This window comes from Convolutriloba macropyga, chromosome 1 (genome assembly GCF_964194025.1).
Source record: "Convolutriloba macropyga chromosome 1, txConMacr16.3, whole genome shotgun sequence".
Classification (NCBI taxonomy): Eukaryota; Metazoa; Xenacoelomorpha; order Acoela; family Convolutidae; genus Convolutriloba; species Convolutriloba macropyga.
In genome coordinates, this window is record NC_134468.1 from 61,752,505 (window position 1) to 61,771,486 (window position 18,982).

General features: G+C 34.1%; 1 protein-coding gene across 4 annotated transcripts in view; it reads right to left on the reverse strand.

The window, feature by feature from the left end:
- Positions 1 to 1,336: 1,336 nt before the first annotated feature.
- LOC142341323 (echinoderm microtubule-associated protein-like 2) overlaps positions 1,337 to 18,982 on the reverse strand; it is an 88,429-nt gene continuing 70,783 nt past the window's right edge. For all 4 annotated transcript variants that reach the window (XM_075392255.1, XM_075392261.1, XM_075392251.1 and 1 more), the window contains 9 exons: positions 17,753 to 17,916; positions 16,404 to 16,532; positions 12,553 to 12,672; positions 11,548 to 11,710; positions 7,042 to 7,148; positions 6,566 to 6,653; positions 6,037 to 6,132; positions 5,214 to 5,344; positions 1,337 to 1,886 (listed from right to left, as the gene is read on the reverse strand). In XM_075392255.1, coding sequence (XP_075248370.1) covers positions 1,746 to 1,886; positions 5,214 to 5,344; positions 6,037 to 6,132; positions 6,566 to 6,653; positions 7,042 to 7,148; positions 11,548 to 11,710; positions 12,553 to 12,672; positions 16,404 to 16,532; positions 17,753 to 17,916 — 1,139 coding nt within the window. In that variant the 3' untranslated portion in view covers positions 1,337 to 1,745. The remainder of the gene's footprint in view (positions 1,887 to 5,213; positions 5,345 to 6,036; positions 6,133 to 6,565; positions 6,654 to 7,041; positions 7,149 to 11,547; positions 11,711 to 12,552; positions 12,673 to 16,403; positions 16,533 to 17,752; positions 17,917 to 18,982) is intronic.

Sequence of the window (18,982 nt, forward strand, 5' to 3'; positions counted from 1 at the left end):
AATGAGGGGAAACTATCATCACTAAAGAGTCGGGAAGATTCCATATGCAAAAACTGATAAATGAGTGAACACTAACAGAGGAATAACTACAAACAACTGATTAACAGAGAAAAAACTACTACAAATGACTGATGAACAAGGTCTGAAGAAAAATGACTGATGAACTATATGACAGATTATCATATAAATTCCCTCAAAATATTTTTTGTTGAAACACTACCAACTGTAATTTATAATATCAACATGTTTCAATTTCTGTCAGCTGGATCTGAGAAAAGCCATCTGAGAAATCAGACTACATAAAGAAACATGTTAGTCATGGTGAATTTTTTTATCTACAGGTTTTAATCATATTAATCAATTTAGATGCTTCGTCAATGTAGAGAAAACTTCGGAAACCTATTTTATCTATAAAATGAAAGAGTACTGAGGGATTTTTATCAAAATAATCATAAGACCAATTTTATTCATAAAGAAAAACAAAACACAGCGGGGTTTTGTTAACATAATCAAAAAACCATTTTAATAACGATAAAGCATTGAATGATCCGTATTAAAATATTCTGACGCTAACTATATAAAGTCTTGTTTTGCTTCAATTAGTGTTTGACGCCATTAAAATGATTGACACTATGTCCAATTCACTGTCATATTATCTAGAATAAATGGCGGTGTGTTAATTGCAGCTTATTTTTTGTACTCTTTAATCTTAGTTGTGGACAAAGCTGACAAATTTCCGTCATTGAAATGGTAATTTGCAAATTAATTGCAGCATAATTACTTTATAAAATAGAGCTAAGCATAAAATTGAAATTAAATAAATAATCATGCTCAATATTGCGGATATGGATGACGATTTCCCCACTCACACATTGCAGACATGTGACATAACAACGTGAACTTTCAAGATCAGTGATGGAAATTTGTAACAATTGTCCGCAGTTTTTCTTGTCATCATTGCCTAGATTATAACTAATTTTATACCAGGTGAAAGGGAATGACAAGAAATACCACTCGTGTTCGCAAACGTGGACTCCACTGGATTTGCCGGATTGGCGGCGTAATGGTCGGTAATAAAATTTAGAGGCAAACGAACGTATCCAATGAGAAATAAAATGAGAATAACAGCTCAATGTATCAATCGGATTGGTTAAACAATCTGACGGATTCAAAAAAACTAATAGCTGGTTAGATAACTTGATCATCGCTCTATTTTCTATGATGCGGGGTCGGGTTGAGATCTTCTCGGCCTCTCTATGGCTGCATCCCAGTAGCAACTAAGGGGGGAGGGGCAGTTGACAGCGCGGACAGCCCTCTCTTTTGTAGCTCATAAAAATTTCAGTTAAAACTCTGAATTATTTTAAATTCCATGAACTGATACACAAATCATACTAAACTTTAATTAAATTTTTTGAAGTTACAATCACCCGATGAGACATTGTCGAGATATAAAGGAATAAATATAAAATAAAATATGGATTAAAATTCGTAGTGTAAACTTGAGCCTTCATTTTTAATACTCAAGGGAGGATTTGCTGAGTTTTAAAAGTGCACTAGCATCAAAGAAAAAAGTAATAATCTAACTATTGACAAGGGTTTGAGGGCCTCTGCTTGAGAAGAGCTATATGCTTTGCTCCGATGTACTGAGTGAACTGCTCAACTGCTATTAAAGAGGCATTTGAGAAACAAAAACGATTATCCGTAAATAAAGTGATTGTTTTAAAAAAGTGGTTTAAAAATTATAATCAAGAGGTTGATGCCGAGGTGCTCCACAGAATGATGGAAGAGTCTATGCCACCCGTAGAGACCAGGTTCTTCCCGTCTGGAGGCAGGAAGCGAACTCTGGACACGTGGGATCCATGTCCGAAGCCACATCTGAATTGAGCCTGAATGGAAAAGTATGATATACATGATTAATTCCTCCTGTACAATCAATGAAAACCTGAAAAATCTCGGCCTGGACTCCATCCGAGGAGTGGAAATAATACGGAAGCAACGTAGAGAGACTCGCAGACCACAAATAGTTTTCAATCAAATTTTGCTCGGACCGGGAATTAGCGTGGAATTAACTCATCTAAAAATGCTCTCTTCATTTAAATAGGAAATGCTGTACGCCTGGGCAATACAACGAGAATAAACTACATTACTTCTCTTCCGATGCAAAAAAAATCGGGGAGGGTTTTTTGGTGCATGGAATTTTTTAAAGGACTTGTTTTAATTACAATTAGTTGAAAGGAATATATATTTTAAGTTTATGAGGAATACTTTATCTTAAAGAAGTGAGGCTAACTTAAGGATATCAATGAAGTGTACCTAAAGCTTATTAAAATTCGAAGACATCTGCCCAGCTATTTATTGCTCATAATCAGTTCAATTCATTTCGATCAACAAAAAGTTTCATCACTCAATTGAGCAAAAAAACATTAGAGAACAAAAACAGATTGTTCCGTCTAAACCCAACCTACAAAGTCTAATGAAATTAACGCCAATTTGTAAGTGTTTTTTTGAATTAAATATTAATTTCAACAGCGAAAAACTCTGCTTTCTTAGAAAATAAAAATCCATACCCAGAGTGTAAGGAATTCTCATTGTTTTAGAAGCCATCGACTATATTATTGTCTATTCTACTGCTTTGAGCAAGGAATCAAAGACGCCGAAGAATGATAAACTGAAAACCAATTTTTCAAAACAGAGATCAAAATAATAGTTTGCCGGACTACTTATTGCAATTAAATTAATTGTACAAAAAGGCTAGAACAAATTTTAAAAAGAGCATGAAATCTAAAGTAGAAAGTGAAATAAATCAAAAGAGAACGCAAACATTAGCATTTAGCCTCCATTTTGTCAGTCAAGCACTAGTTGATTGACTCGAGAGAAAAACAAATATGTAAATTCAGTTATGAATTATTTATATAACAAGCATGCGGTGTTAATTAGCTTTGAGTCTACTTAAACAAATTAATATACAACCAAAGATTAAAGTCCTGACTTACGTTGCCGCTATATTCAAGGTTTTTTCCCTTTTTTGAAAGATTATTTTCCACCAGTACGTTCACTACAGTTTCCCCGCACAACGAACTTGATGCCGTATCTGACCTTCGTGCAGGCGAATTCAATGGTGACAGCCACGCCCTGTCTGTTGTTTGTGACTGCCGAATTGGCGGCAAATTATTTTTGTGATCTTCCTGTTCCAGTCCGTTGAGAAGGCGGAAGATTGAATAGTAGACGTTGATTAAAGAGGTTGCCTCGGTGCTCGCAGGGGTTTCAAGATTTCCAGAACTGGAGTTTAATGACGGTAAACTATAAGCGTTTCGAGGCGCCGTCGTCAAAAAAAATACGTCAGTTGAAAATTAGATCAGCACCAAAGAAATGAGATTGTTGATAATGTTGGTCGGGAAAAAAGAGAGCTGCAAAGCAGAGCGAAAGCAGCATGGAACAACATAGCCCAACTGTTTTAAATGAAATACCAGTTTTCTACCAGTCATGTAAAGAAAAACATATGCAATGTCATTAATTTGCTGTAATCATGGGGGTATGTGGTTCCGGACAAACTTCAACTGCATCAACAAAACACGAAAAGATTCTGGAGAGAGGGCAGGTAATTGGAACTTCATGCTCCGTGCGGTACGTGCAACAAACGAAAACAAGCAAGGTTCCAATTTCAGTTCCTTTGATTGGCTAAAATTAAGGCACACAGAGAAGTAGGATAAAATGAGTACTCTGAATAATTCAATATTACAATTTGTGTATTTTCTCTGCGGATGGCAACCCATTGCTGAAGAAAGAAGGAACCCAGTAAAATCTGCTAGCTGCACTTCTTCTTTTCTCTAAGAGTATCGATAGCTGAAATGAGGTTGCCCGCTTGCAACAGAGATATCAGGGAGCACGATAAAAGAGTCTAGGAGCAATTCAGAGGCCTGACAGGAATCGGATTCATTTTCGGGATGGTGTTTCAGCACGGAATAAGCCATTTTTATATAGTAAAAAGAATATGTGCCAAATTTTTTGTTGAGAAATTCGTACGTATGGTTTTCTTTGAGCTCAACTCGTTTTCGAGCTTTTTATCTCAAGTTTTTTCTTAAGCTTCTGAAAACATTGCCAGAATATAACTGTAAAATTTAAAAATTCAAAAATTGAATTGGGCATTATAAAAAATTATGATTATTTTTCTGAAAAAGCAGCCAATTTGTAACAGAGTTTATTCAACAAAGAATAATGCAGTTTCAGGAATAATTTTTTTTCTTTTAAAACCTCAAATGATTAGTGCAATATGTTTCAAGAGCCTCAATAGTACTGAAAAAATAATCACCTTGCTTTGCTTCGTTATTCTAGGATGGTGACACAATTTGGGACAAGTGAATTTAAATGTAAGGAAAAACAAAATTATTCATTAGATTTATGTTTATTACTGATTTGGCAGAGTGCAACTGACCATATTTTAGATATTGTAATTTTATTTTTCTAGAGAGATTAGTTGTTTGTTTTTCAACCTCTGATTCTACGAAATTTTTCATCTCTTCTTAATATAAAATCTTGTGCGCATGATTTGCTAAGTTTTGGAGATCAACTTCTTATTGTCTCAATTGTGGATTTTGGCTAGCCATAAATGTAGACTTAAGTCGCCATATAATTTGTGATAAATAAAATTTGATTTCAGAATCGCTCATATGTTCGCCGTCTTAGTTTACTAAATAAAATTTTTTTAATTTTACCAATGGTAACGTCTTCTCAACAAATAGACAAATTTAAAAAAAATTGCTTTGTTTTTTTTTCGGCTTAATGAGTGTATTTTGAGTGTTTTTTTATATCAACAGCCACATCTGACAGAATAGATAGACCTTTACGCTGCGTTTTTCAATTATGATTGGCCAGCAAAAAGTTTTCATTATTTGGGTAACCATCCATTTTAATAGGTCATTTGGCAATGTTTGATGCATTTGGTTTTAGTTATTAACAGACTTCGGTTTCCAATTTTCACTCATTTCGTATTCTCTAAAATTATGTAGAAAAAACAGATGCCACACAGTTCTTCACAGGCGAATAATTGGGCGGAGTTGAACTTGTCGCTAAATGAGTGTACACAAAAAAACCAATTGAACTCCAATAAAGATGTAGCAAAAAAACTACATATTAAAGTAGATCAGCTCTACACACAATGCAATAATGCATGTTGTCATATGACGTAAATAGTTGCAATAGCAAGCTGTACTTACTTTTGGGAGGAAAGAGGGGTAGTTGAATATCTTGACAAGGTGTGAGTCATCCCCTGTTGCCACCAGGTTCTGGTCACATGACACATCTGTACTGTTGATCTCGCTACCCTCGTATCCCTCTGGCCAAATTCCTGGAATTTGAAATTCCATATCAAATATCACTGCTCACAATCTTAAAAACATTCTGATCATATGTTTTTACAAAACAAGGACTATTATACAAGGAATGAGGTGAGATGAACACGTTTGGCTGGAAAAGTAAGTTATGTTTGCCTGTAATTCTTTTCTGCTTTTGACTGCAAATCCAGATTATAAATTTTTGCACTGAATTTTTTTTTACAAAAACAAATTTCAGAGGGAACTAGAAACTGAAGCGTATACTAATTGCGCAAAAGATTAAGTTCATGAGACAAAGATTGAACAGATGACCAAATTGAGCAGAAATTGTTTACATGATTTCTCTCTGCTTAAAATTTCACTTTGAAAATGCAATATTATGTAGGGTTGTAAATAAAAACAAACAAAGAGTCACTACAGAGAGCAGAATCTGCCCAGCTAAACAACACATTGTCGTAAAGACTCAAACCCGGCACGAGATTGTCATCCAAAAATAACAGGGTGAGTGGGCGAAAGAGTTTAAAAAACGCCATTTAATTTTACGCCATCTAAAAGTAAACTCGAAACTGCAACTTTAAAAAATTACCGTCAGTGTTTAAACACTTCGAAGTGGCACATCCGAATTTATCAAATCTTTTCAGAGCTCCGATTTTTGAATTTGAAACAAAAGACTAAGAAAGGACTTTAAAATGAGTGAATGACTGACCTATTGTGGTGAAATCGAGAGTACATGTGGATGATGCCCACTCTGTGTTGGCTGTCACATCACTGTTCACCAGCTGCTTACAATAGTTCACACTCCCTAAAGCAATACTTGGGTGCAGGATTCAGATGGAAGAAACATGTGCCGAGATAAATTTGCGTTTTTCCCAATATAGCCCCCCTGATGGGGGAGCTATAATTTCGTGGTGGGGGCTATATTGGTAAAAACACAAAGTATTACAGCAAAAGGAGGAGAGCTTTTGGTAGCAATTGCGAAATTGTTATTAGCCGCATTCAACGCAATTTATTAATGTTGCGTTTTTTTCTTTTTCTGGTAATTATATAGCCATAGAGAACGTGAATAGGGTATAGGGCATTTAGCCAAATAAGGAGAAAGATGGGTGGCTAAATCAGCTCCACAAACAAAAAAATCGGGTTACGAGGGTAATATAAAGCGAGCGCTGCATTTAAATAGTATCATAGAATGTGATATAACGGTGATGCAATGTGGTGTGTCGTCTTTAGATACTAACAGTAGAGTAGCTCGTGGTTGCCAGAGTTTGATCTCAACACCTGACTATCCACACTCCAGTCCAAGTGAGTGACGTAAGAGGTGTGACCCTAAGCAAAAATAGAAACCCCACGTTATACGCTCTTCGTCTACTTATGAAATGACCATTATTGACCGAAAAGACTTCGCTGGACCCATGAGAAGAGTTTTTGCTCGATTTAGAAGATGCTCGTCCCTCTATTGCAGTCAATATTGCCCCCAATAGACTTTCAAAGTCTCTTCATAAGTCAAGTCTAATCGTGGGTCAAATTATTTGTAGTTCTCATTGGCCACAAAATCACAGCCATAGCCTATTTTGGCAACCATATCAAAGACGGACTTTCGTGGATCCACCGATGTCATGATTACGCAAGGAACTCGGGTATCTCTTATAAAGAACGTAAAGAACGCAATATGCATATTGGATATGGTTGATAGGCAGCTGACGTCATAACTCACAATGCATTTGCCCATTTTGGAAAAGCGAATGGCTCCGTTGTCTTGCTCATCTAGTCTGTAGATGTAGATACCACTGTCTTGTGCGCCGATTGCCAATCTCTTTCCGTCTAAAGCATCAACATGCAAAACAAAACGTCTGTTGCACTTTGAAATTGTTAAACTGTGTTGCCTTACTGTCAAATTGAGACAACTCAATACTCAAATTCTGCAGAAACCTAGAGAATTAAATTTTCCGCTCTGAGAACCATTAAGAGCGTCTACCGGTACAACAGAAACTAGTTACAAAGAATGTGGCTGGCACTTCCACAAGGCCATTAAAAATACCAAAATGGAAAATGCTTCCAAAGAAATATGATTACAGTTACGTTTGATGGCAAGGGCGTTTCACAAAATTTTAATCCTTTAACGATTTAACCCTTTAAGATTATTAGAATGAGGGATTTACTGCAATTAACCTGCTGCACAATTTATGTTTCTCTTGTTTGTGGAATGCACTGAAGCAAAAATTATTTTGTGGCGGAAAGTATATTCAACTTTTCAACTTCCAGTGACTGAAATTTGCATATAGCGCACCGCTTTTTTATCCTAACACTTTGTAAGTACGTTTCACACGTACAATGTATTAAGATAGGAAAAGTTAAATGTGGTTACAAAGCGAGTAAATACACTCGCAAAATTTGGTACCGTATCGCAATGACCACGTGACAGCATTCAAATTTGTGAGGTAACGCTGAACCCTCAATGAAAGGTGTATCTTACAGTTTTCAACCTACAGTTTTGACCTACAGTCAGGATACGCAAAGTTCATCAACAAAAACAAGAATTATCCGTAAATTATTAAATAAAACATACTGAACTTACTTAAAAGCATTGAACAAAAAATGGCGAATGTTTTGAATATCTGGTGTTGCGGTAAACAACCTTTTGACCTTCATATTTCGAGAGCTTCAAAACTTCAATTCTAGGTGACTTCTTCAACAAATGCATCAATAAATTACCACGTGATTTGAACTAAGAAATCATAATTTCATCTGATTTTATCACAAACACTTGTTTCCTTTTGAGCTTGAGTTCTTCTTAAGCATGAAGCATTTAAGTCGTTAAAGCGTTTAAAGCAAGTCTAATTAACAAAAATAAGTGTTGCGACGCAACATCTGGGTTCAAAGCAAAAGAAAGACTCAAATTAAAATTCTTGTGTAGCCGCAATTCATTTTATAATTTACCATCCAGATCAAAATGATCACAAGTTGAGAAGCTTTACGACAAACCTCGTAACTTGAGAATCAGGAAAGACGAATCATAATTTTTCTATATTAAATTTTTTCGCCAATTAAAGCATTCATCACAACGCGGTTACTTAAAACAACTAATAACATTTTTTTTAACAAGCGCTAAATGTCGAAATGTGTTTTCGAAAATTGAATTTCTCATTTTCATCTCGAGGCAATTTAATGTTTTTGGGAGGATTCAAAAAATGAATGCAACAGAAATTTATTGTCTATTCCGTTGCATTGTCGCATTGATAATCTGATATTAAGGCGAGAAAATTTTAGTTCCAGCAAAATTTTAACTATTATTTTTCCATCTCCATGAACGCAAAAATGAAATACCGATGAGAATGAGATAAAAATTTAGGTAACCAAAATAAACAGGTGTCTGACAAAGAGTATTTGTTAATGAAATCAAATTGTTAGAAACAACTTAGAACAGTTCATGCCGAGTTCGAATCTTACTCTAATCATTTTGAAACTATATTGCCAATAAATATAAAAAGCATTGTTAAATGAATAAATGAAAGCTTATATTTCTATAAAAATGCAATTTATACAAAAGCAATTTATACAAAAGTTTTTGAATTTTATGATCTTTAAAATTTTTTAATTATTATGTAGTTAGAATTAAAAGATTTGACGAAACTTTAAGACCATTGGGAAAAAATTTGAATTTTATCCGCGATTTTTGAAAATATACCAATACCAAAGCATCCATGGTCAATTGAAATTATAGCACGGTCAAGAGAAGGCTTAATTTTATCCAGAAGTTGCCAAATGTCATGCTTTCATCATTTTCTAAGCATAATTAAGAATAAAGGAGCTGATAGCGCATTTGAAATAAATATGCTGAATAAATTTAGATGCGCCCAATGAGCTGAAATCTTGAAAAACGAACTTTCGCGTTTTCTTGAAATAAATCAGGGGTCACAGATAAAGATTTTAGCCGAACATTTGAAGTGCCCATCCTTTTGAGGTGCTTTTTGTTTGTTATTGTACTAATTGCCGATCTCTTTATATTACGCACTACACATAAGACCCTTTTTGTCACAAATTTTTTATCTAAGAATTGTTGGGAAAAAGAGATTAACAATTATTACTTTCTGAAACGGACCTGAAATAATTTTTAATGGTTGTTCCAACACTGAAAAAAATATAAAGTTCAAGGGCTGAGTACTAAAGCTGCTATATTCCCCTAAAAAACAGCGAGAGGTAGATTAATGCAAACTTGACAAAAAACAATCACCTCTATTTAATTGCGACCCTGCTTGTACACTTAAATTTAAATTTCAACACTTCCGATTATCGAAGGAAAATAGCAACACTAATTGAAGTAAGTTGATTGTGAGTTAAATGTGAATAAATTTACATATAAACAAACTGAGTTGTCTTTTTTCGGTTGACAGTGATTTTTCACAATCGCTAAATTTAAAATTTAATATCATTGCATTTCCTATTCTTTTTCAATAGATTAAAAAAATCATTATAATATATTCAAAAAATCCTTGTTCAAACAGAATAATGAAAACCAAAGTTTTTTTTCAAAGAGTAAAAAAAGAACGAACAATAGGGAGATAGGGAAAGAAAACACACATATACACCCACAAACCCACAAACACACACGTAAACACACACAAACACATACGCACACATACGGCTTACGAATAAAGATTTCAGCTGATCATTACATTTTGCAGTGCTTTTCTAGCGTAACTGTACTAATTGCCGATAGCGGTAGGTTAAAGGCCAAATAGTCGTGATTTGAATAATTTTAAATCAGAAATCTCTGCATAACGCAATACGCGCTTGACCCCTTGTTCTTTGGCGCCAATTTTTAATCTAATGATCATTGAGAAAAACCACTACTTTCTGAGAGGGACCAAAAAAATTGAAGACGGTTCCAACATTAAAAAACTTAAGTTTCAAAAGGCTGAATAAGAAATCTGTTATATTTCATTGAAAACTCAAAAAGAGGGAATTTATTGCAAACTTGACATAAATAAGTAATCAATTGCACCTGTAATTGCACTGAGACCCTCGTTGTACATTTTTTTAAAAATTTCAACAGTTTTGTTTATTGAAGTAAATAGCAGCAAAAATTGAAGTAAAATGATTGTGAATTATATGTTAATTAATTTGCATATAAATAGACTGAGTTGTTTTTTTTTCAGTTGAGAGTGAAATTGAATGTCATTGCATTGGCTGATATTTTTCAAATAGGTTATTCACATCATAAAGATATTTTGCAGCATCATTGTTGAGAAAGAATATTGAATAGAAAAACTTTTCTTTTATGCAAGAGGTAAAAGGAGAGGAAACGATAGAGGCAGAGAGAAACAGAATTACACACACACATAGAGAGAGAGAGAGAGAAAAACACACACACATACACACAAAAAAACACCCACAAACCAATACACACACTTTCTCGAGAGAGAGAGAGAGAGAGAGAGAGAGAGAGAGAGAGAGAGAGAAGCCAAGGAGAAGAGAGAGAGAGAGAGAGAGAGAGAGAGAGAGAGAAGCCAGAGAGAAGAGAGATGAGAGAGAGAGAAGAGAGAGACGGAGAGAGAGAGAGAGAGAGAGAGATAGAGAGAGAGAGAGAGAGAGAGAGAGACTCAATTACAAATTAACAATAATTGTAAAATGCAAAGCTGTTCATTTTACAATTAGTAAGATTATTTAAAAAATTATTATCGAATGAAAAAGATGGGGCAAGAAGAAAAGTCGGGTGATTGAGGTACAGTTTCAAAAAAATTAACAGTCAAACTGGTGATCACGCCATTTTTGATGTTAATGTTATCTGAATTTACATATCATTATATTGATTTCATGTTTTTTGAAAGAAATAGGAGCGAGTTCCACTTTTTTTTAATGATGATTACAATTAGAGCAAAAAACAAAAGTAAACGGAATGAACACAATATTTTTGTTAGATCTATTGTTTAACCTAAAATTTGTTGATGAAAGGTCGTATAACGTTGACAGAAAACTCAAAATTTTTCCCGATATACTTACTGATGAGAATAAGCGTTTAAATTCAATTAACTGTTTAATTTCTACGCAGTGTGTTTTAGCCCGTCTCTCATTTGATCGAAAATGATTCAGGAGGAAGAAAATTGTCGTTGATTGCCACGCTGATCATTTACAAACCACTTTATCATAAAAATTTTAAAGATACAAAACGCTCGAATATTATAAAATAATTAATGATTAAAACTCTAAAGTCTCAACTGACTTGGTGAGAAAGTCATGCAGTTGAACTGGTCCTTGCTGTCTGCGTGCATGGTGATGATGTCTCTGGTTGAGGTGTTGAGGGCAAACCACCTGCCTGCATCTGTGCCCACTGCCAGCAAAGAGTAGATTGGGTGGAAAGCTGCACTCACGCACCCATAATCAACCTAGCCAGCAAAAAGAATGGATCGACAAATAACAAAACTGAACTGAGGGTCTAAGGCATCACAAATTTTTAAGGTACCAACTATTATGGAGAACAACGATGGCAGAAAAATTAACTTTTTGTATTTGTTCAAAATCGGTTATCAGTTGAAATCCAACATTACAAACAAAGCGAATAATTAATAAAGTGCATTATTTCTTCCACTACAAATTGACAACAATCTGTTTACGACTTCCAGAATATAATTTTTGGTGACAAAAAACTTGGTTAGAGAACTCATGGTTGAAATTAGTTCTAAGTTTAGTTGATTTTCAGAAAGTTTTATTACGATCGGGTTTGTACCCACAAATCACCATGGTACCCACGCGATTGATTCTTTGCTTTTTGTTTGTTCCCATGAACCCACACAATCGGGTCTTCAAAATATCGTCCTCACCAACCCACAGAATCAATGCTGCTACATTTTTAGAGCAATATAATGTTGAGCTCTTTTGTTATTTTTCATATACTAATATGCCCATTTTCTGTTTTGCAATAGGGGTGGGTGGGACACATTATTGCACTCCATTGTCAAAAATATGAAGACCACTATTAATATATAAACATTTAATTGAGAAGATGAACGAGTTCCTTGAATTGCCATGCGAGCCAAAAAACGAGGAAACATGAAAATGCCATTAATATAAAAACTTGGGCTGTGTGCCTCATTTTTGTTGTAATTTTTTATTTTGTGGACACTATTTTCTGAAAAAAAAAAAAATGGTTTTCATCCTTCAAAATCCACATTCTACCAAAGTCCAAATAACCCAACGTATACGTAATATAGTAAAAGGAGACTCTGACCTCTTTGTACCATTCTGCTTGTCTTTTGTTCCAATAGATGAGAAGCCTGTCACTGCCACACGTGAGGAACTTTTCCCTCTCCCCATCCACACACAAACCCCACAGCTCACGGGAGTGACCCTAGAACACACACAATCAAGTGTACTTACCCCAATGGTAACATTTTGAAATAATATTGAATGACTTTTTGTTCCGACCCCTCTTGAGGGGGGGAGGAACTATATACTCAAATGGGTTTTTTTTGTTCAGTCAATTTTGGCCGATCGATATATTCATCGTAGAGAGTTGAAACTGGTATCATTAGAAAGCTTGTCCAGCGTAGAATATGGAATTAAAAAATTTTTTTAATTTTCGTTTTTGACAGGGAGATATCGAGGTTTAAACTTTCGAGAAAATAGAGTGAATTCCGTTGATTTCATTCATATTTTATCGGAATTTTTGACTAAAATTTCGCCAATTTTGATAAAATTAAAAAAAAATTTTCAAGAAAATGTTGTTGACTTTACGTTTAAAGACAAAATAAACTGTCCGCTATTTTCATTGAATTTTTTGCGTCACAAATTCCGGCTAAATATTTCACAAAATTCAGAATTTTTCATCAAAAACAGCAAGAAATAAGTTTCTTTAGTCTACTCTGATTAAATTTGAAGAAAATGCACACCCAAACACCACTAACACAATCTTTAGAGACTGAAACGTGGTCTAATTCCACTTCAACTGCCGTTGCGAGTGCTCAGTAAATAAAATTTGCCGTTTTTTGCTAACTTTATTCGTTGATTATCAAAAACGCAGCATTTATTTTTGATTTTTTAACTAACAAAATATCTATATCAATGACATTCAAATAATTAAATATGCCTAATGGACAATAAGCATTAGTGGGACTAGTTCTGTACCAATCTTGGACCGTTACAATCCAAAAACAATTCGGATTGTCGTCAGTCGTTTTTCTATAAAAAAAATCGATCTTTTTTATATTAATTAAATAACAGAACATTTCAATTCAAAGCTCACTAGTGATAGGTCCTTTTGGCTTCCTAATTACCTCGAAACTAATTTATCTAGTTGATTGCTTGAAAGCTTATGGTCGTTTTGACTTTTAAAATATTTGATTTTTAAAAAAAATGGCTTATTGAACTTTGCCTCCATTTTTCTCTTAATTTGGTCAACTTGTAGCTTAGTGTCAGCAATCAAAGAGTGCTCCTTCTTTCTGCTGAATTCAAATTTAGTATATATTGCGGTGTTACGCTTTAAGTTATGGTGTTCTGGCGTTGATATTACTAGACTTCACAATTTTTTTTTACTTTTTAGGTATTTGCCCCTTTTTCATGTTTTCTAGTTTTGTCAAAGTATCACGTTATTGTCAGTTCATATACCCCATTTTTCGTGTTCAAAATAACGCACAACACAATTGATAATAAATGAATTCTTAAAGATATAGATTGTCGTTCATTATCGCTTCGACAGTACTTTCTCGAAGAATTTAATTGAATTTTTTAATTTTGTATTTAACTGTCGTATTTACTTTGCTTTTAGTCGTATTTAATTTCCTGTACATTGACCCCGTTTGATTGGCTTTCCCTGGAAGAGTAGATGAGCCGATGTTCTGATATTAGACGATAGGTAATGGCTTTCATGACTTCGAAAACAATTGTTTTCCAAAATGAAAAAAAAAATATTTCAACTTCGCAATTTTGTTTCTTTTATTGTCTGTTTGTTACCTGATCTCGTTAATTAAAGGTTAAAGATGACATTATTTTTGTCAAGGGAAGGTGTCAAAAGGGATTGGTGTCACAAAATCTAATGTTTTTAAAGAATTCGTTGTGACTTTACTGGCTTCGACACGAGTTTTTCACAAAAAAAGTAAATTAATTTATAATTTTTGTCATATTTGACGTTCTTTTTGTAGACGTAAGACTTGCACGCCTCGAGGGCTTCCTTTGCAAGAATAAGCGAACCTATTCAATATTTTCATTTTGTAATTAATGGCTTTCATGTCTTTGGAAATAAATTTTTTTCGATGAAAACAAGTATTATATTATCTTGCTTTTTTCTTTATAGTCTAATTGTTACCTAGTTTCATTAATGAGAGATCACATAATACATTTTAAGGGAAAGTGTCAAAAGGGGATTGGTGTCACAAAATCTAATGTTTTAAGAGAATTCGTTATGACTTTACTGGCTTCCACACGGGTTTTTCACAAAAAAAAGTAAATGAATTTTTGATTTTTGTCATACTTGACGTTCTTTTTGTAGACGTAAGACATATTCTGGATAATTGCAGTTCTCAAGGGCTTCCTTTGGATGAATGGATGAACCTATTCAAATTTTTCATTTTGTAATTAATGGCTTTTATGTCTTTGGAAATAAATTTTTTTCGAAAAAAAACAGGTATTACATAATTTTGCATTTTTTTCTTTTTTGTCGAATTGTTGCTTATTGTCAATAATGAGCAGTCACGTAATACATTGATGCTTATTTTCAATAATGAGCGGCCACGTAACACGTTAATTCCTTACCATAGAAGCATTGGTAATTGTAAACCTATGGGATATTTTAGTTGATTCCTAATGGTTTTCATTAATTTGAAAACCATTAGGAATCAACTGAAGTTTTTCTTCAGCGAAATTTCTAACTTTAAAGTTTCTGTTCATTTTTGTCTAATTATTATCAAGTTTCATTATGAACTGGTGAATAACCTTTTTTTCCTGGTGAATTACAAGTTATTTTATTTGTTTTCAGTTTTATCTGACACTATTTTGACTTTGTTATTAAGTTTTGTTTTTCAAAACGGACAAAAATTTTTTCATGTAATTAATGTTTGTTGTTGTTTGATTTTAACGTTCGTCTTTGCTCGCTCTCTTAATATCGGCATATCTCATCAATCTAATGCATCATTTTTTACTCCACTGAGTTATTTGCTTTGGAGGCTATCTTTTCGTTCATACACCAGTTTTTTTTTTCGAAAAATACTTGAATTTTTGGTGTTGTTCCATTTTGTTCCTGATTTGGTAGACAATTATGCCAAAATTGTGGATGAGCGGGGTCGGAACCTTATGTGCGATGGCACATTACCGAGCCGCCTTGTCTAATCTAGACTGATAGATTAAAATTTGTGAAATTTTCTTCCCAAACAGTTTCAATTTCCGAGTAGAAGTAACGTTGTTGCTTCAGGGAGGAAACTCATGTCATGAGTATGGCTGCCAGAGGAGATATTGGATCGTCATTGCGACAAAAACTTAGTCTTATTCCAAAAGGTCATTTTAAAAAATTGTCAGAATCACCGATAAAACTTTGGGAGTCAAAGAATTAACAAACAAGACGTAAGAAAACTTTTTGAAACACAGCTAGAGCTATTTTTGTACATCTTTAACATTCTATTAGGTAAAAAAAATGATTTGCTAATCAACTAATCAAACTTCAAATGGCCAAAACTTTTCGGAACGTAGTGAATATACAGATACAAAAGCTCAATCAAGTTTCTCAAAAATGTTCCAACTATACTAAAATCATGGAAAAAAGAAAATTCCAATCTTAAAATGTTGTTGACGCTAAGATATAATTTAAGCCAGCGTGGGTTCTCTCAAATTCCGTTTCAATGCCCTACAGGCCTTTAAAGAAGAAGAAACTGCTGCAAACAAAGAAAACTTTTTTGAAACAAAAACCAACTCACTTGTAGGAAATCAAAAACGCAAATAATTGCAAGAAAGAAATCTTTGCAAAAAAAGTATCACCTTCATTCAGATCAGTCAAATTTATAGTCACCATATGAATATATTAATTAACTTTAGATTCCAAGTTTTCACTAATGAATTATAATGGACTGCCAAGAGGCAGTGCTGAATATTTACCATAGAAGCGAACGTGAAGTTGGTATGATCCTTCTCGCTAGTTAGGATACAGTTCTTGGTGGTGCCAATGTAGATATTGCCAGCAGGGTCAAAAGCCATCGTTCGAATACCACCAACCACGTCTACTATCTGAACAATACAAAAATAGCCGACTAACATCACAATGGCTGCCCTCCAGAACAGCTCATTAGTGAATTGCCGCCAATTGAGTTCAACTACTCAAAATAGTCTAGATCAGTATATATCGTAACAATTCAGGAAATTCCAAAATTCGCTGAATATCGGTCATTTTTAAAATCGGTCATAAGAAAAATCTTCAGTCTATAATATACTGTCAGCAGTACTATAATATAATAAACATCAAAAATAAATTTAGCGCAATCTATAGTTTTATGGAATAAAAATTCAATGCTCAACAAAAATACAACCCTTTTAGTCAAAAAGCTTGTAAAAACTTTTTATAAACCGCTGCTCTTTGTGTATTTTTGACATAAAACGCAACGCTAACTTGCCTGATACTCTAATCTTAAAGGGACGACGAAATCAATGGAATCTTAATTATAAAAAGAAAGTTGTTACAGAATATGAGAGCGTAGCTGTGGTAAACGTAGCAATGGTAGCAGTTGGAGTTTCTAAAAACGCTTCTAAAATTTGGTGTAATTTTCTTTATCGGGTATAGAACTTTTACTTCGTAAACTATAGAGGGTGCTAATTTACTTTTGATGTTCAGTGTAATTGCAACAAACTTCTCTGAGAGCAGTTATTTGAGACAATGAGAGCATGAGGCGTTTTGTGATCTGACAAAACATATCTATAATGAAAGCACATAAGAAAGATGTTTTTTGATAGGCACTGTATTGAGTAACACTAAAATAGTTATGTTCTTCAAACCAGCAGTTCCTGAAATATCAATTTTGGAATAAATATAGTCCGAAAAACTTGCACCAGTCCACTTTCGAACCTCTAACTATCTCTAGTTTACACAAGACAGCAATCTAAACGATAATCACGGCTGCTTTTTTTAAAAAAAAAAGTTCTTTTATATACCATGCACACAAAGAAGGCATTCCATTATTTGGCTTTCTGCTCTTCAATTATTCTTCAAATGTCGTGATGTCTTACAGATTAACTGACTCTAATTAGATCACTGCAAGTTCACTCTAATTAAGTCACTCTACTTAAGTTACCTGACTCTAACTAAGCCCAGCATTCATCGAGAATCGGGTAGCGGTTCAAGGTGTTGGCCAGATTTTCGAAGTGACATCTGCAGAATCACGTAACCATTTGAAAACATGCAATGGCACGCGGTAAATACATCTCTTAATTGGGTAATATATTTTGGTACTAACCCCGTTGTTGCTGCTGACTCGTGTGAAAGTGTTAGGGTCCATTTGGAGGAGGAGGGGAGAGTGGACTCCTCCTATGAAGAGAGTGTCTGTGAGTGTGTTGTACACTATGGAACTCACTGGTCCATCAAGGGCAGCCTTGCACACTCTCAATATACGGCAGCTATCTTCAAACAAAACACACCACTTTATCAAAAAATATATCCATTACGACGCAGAGGTATACCCAAATCGTCACGGGCAGATATGCCCGATGCGTGTATCTCGTGTTCGTTTTTACTATGTTAATACATTGAAAGTGGAACAATATTGCGGAAAATAGCTACTTTAGCAGAAACCAGCATAATGGAAGGGAAATTAGAATCCCGTGTCCGCAAAAGTGTCCTAATCCTAGCCGCTAAATACAAGTACAAACTTTATAACCTATATTTCGCACGGCTTGTATCACGCATCTGCTCCATTTATGTATATATTTTTCGCAATGTAGCTCGATTTCGCATATAATCCGCAATTAGGCTTCACATTAATTACTACTTATTTAATTAAGCCTAACTTATTACTACTAGTAGTACTTTATTACTACTTTATTACTACTTATAGTGCTTTATTACTACTTATTACTATTTATTAGTTCTATTTATAAACACTCATAAAAATTGGCCAGTCCCACATTGATATACAAAGTTTTTGATGTGTGAGGGATTTTTTTAAAAAAAATCAGTTTTAGTGGTTGCACGTATTTAAAGCACTTTAAAGCTTTGAAAGCTTCAATTAAATCTTTATTAAAGTGCTTATTGCATGCTTAAAATGCGCGCGAATAATAGATACCTAATATGAGCTGAAACGTGCTACAAGATTTGTTACCTATTCTTCGCACCGAATGTTCTTTTATTTCGCAAAATTGGTGGAACACCTTTTGCGTAAAGTAAGATACAAAGGATCTCTCCTAATTTCGTTCATTGTATGTATCTAATTTTTGAGATAATTTTACTCAGCTGGAAATTTTGGGGTATACCTCTGCGTCGTAATGTCCACCTTTTTGTTTTTTGAGCATTTCATTTTTTTGGTTTTGAACAGTGAATTTCAAAAAAAATGAAAAAGTTATTTTATCAGTGTAAGGAAAATTTTTGCATTGATATTCTTAAAGGCTTATATTTCGCTAAAAGAAATCAGTATATGACCATAACAACGAACACAATGAATTTTATCCCTTGCTTTATTTTCGGTCAATTA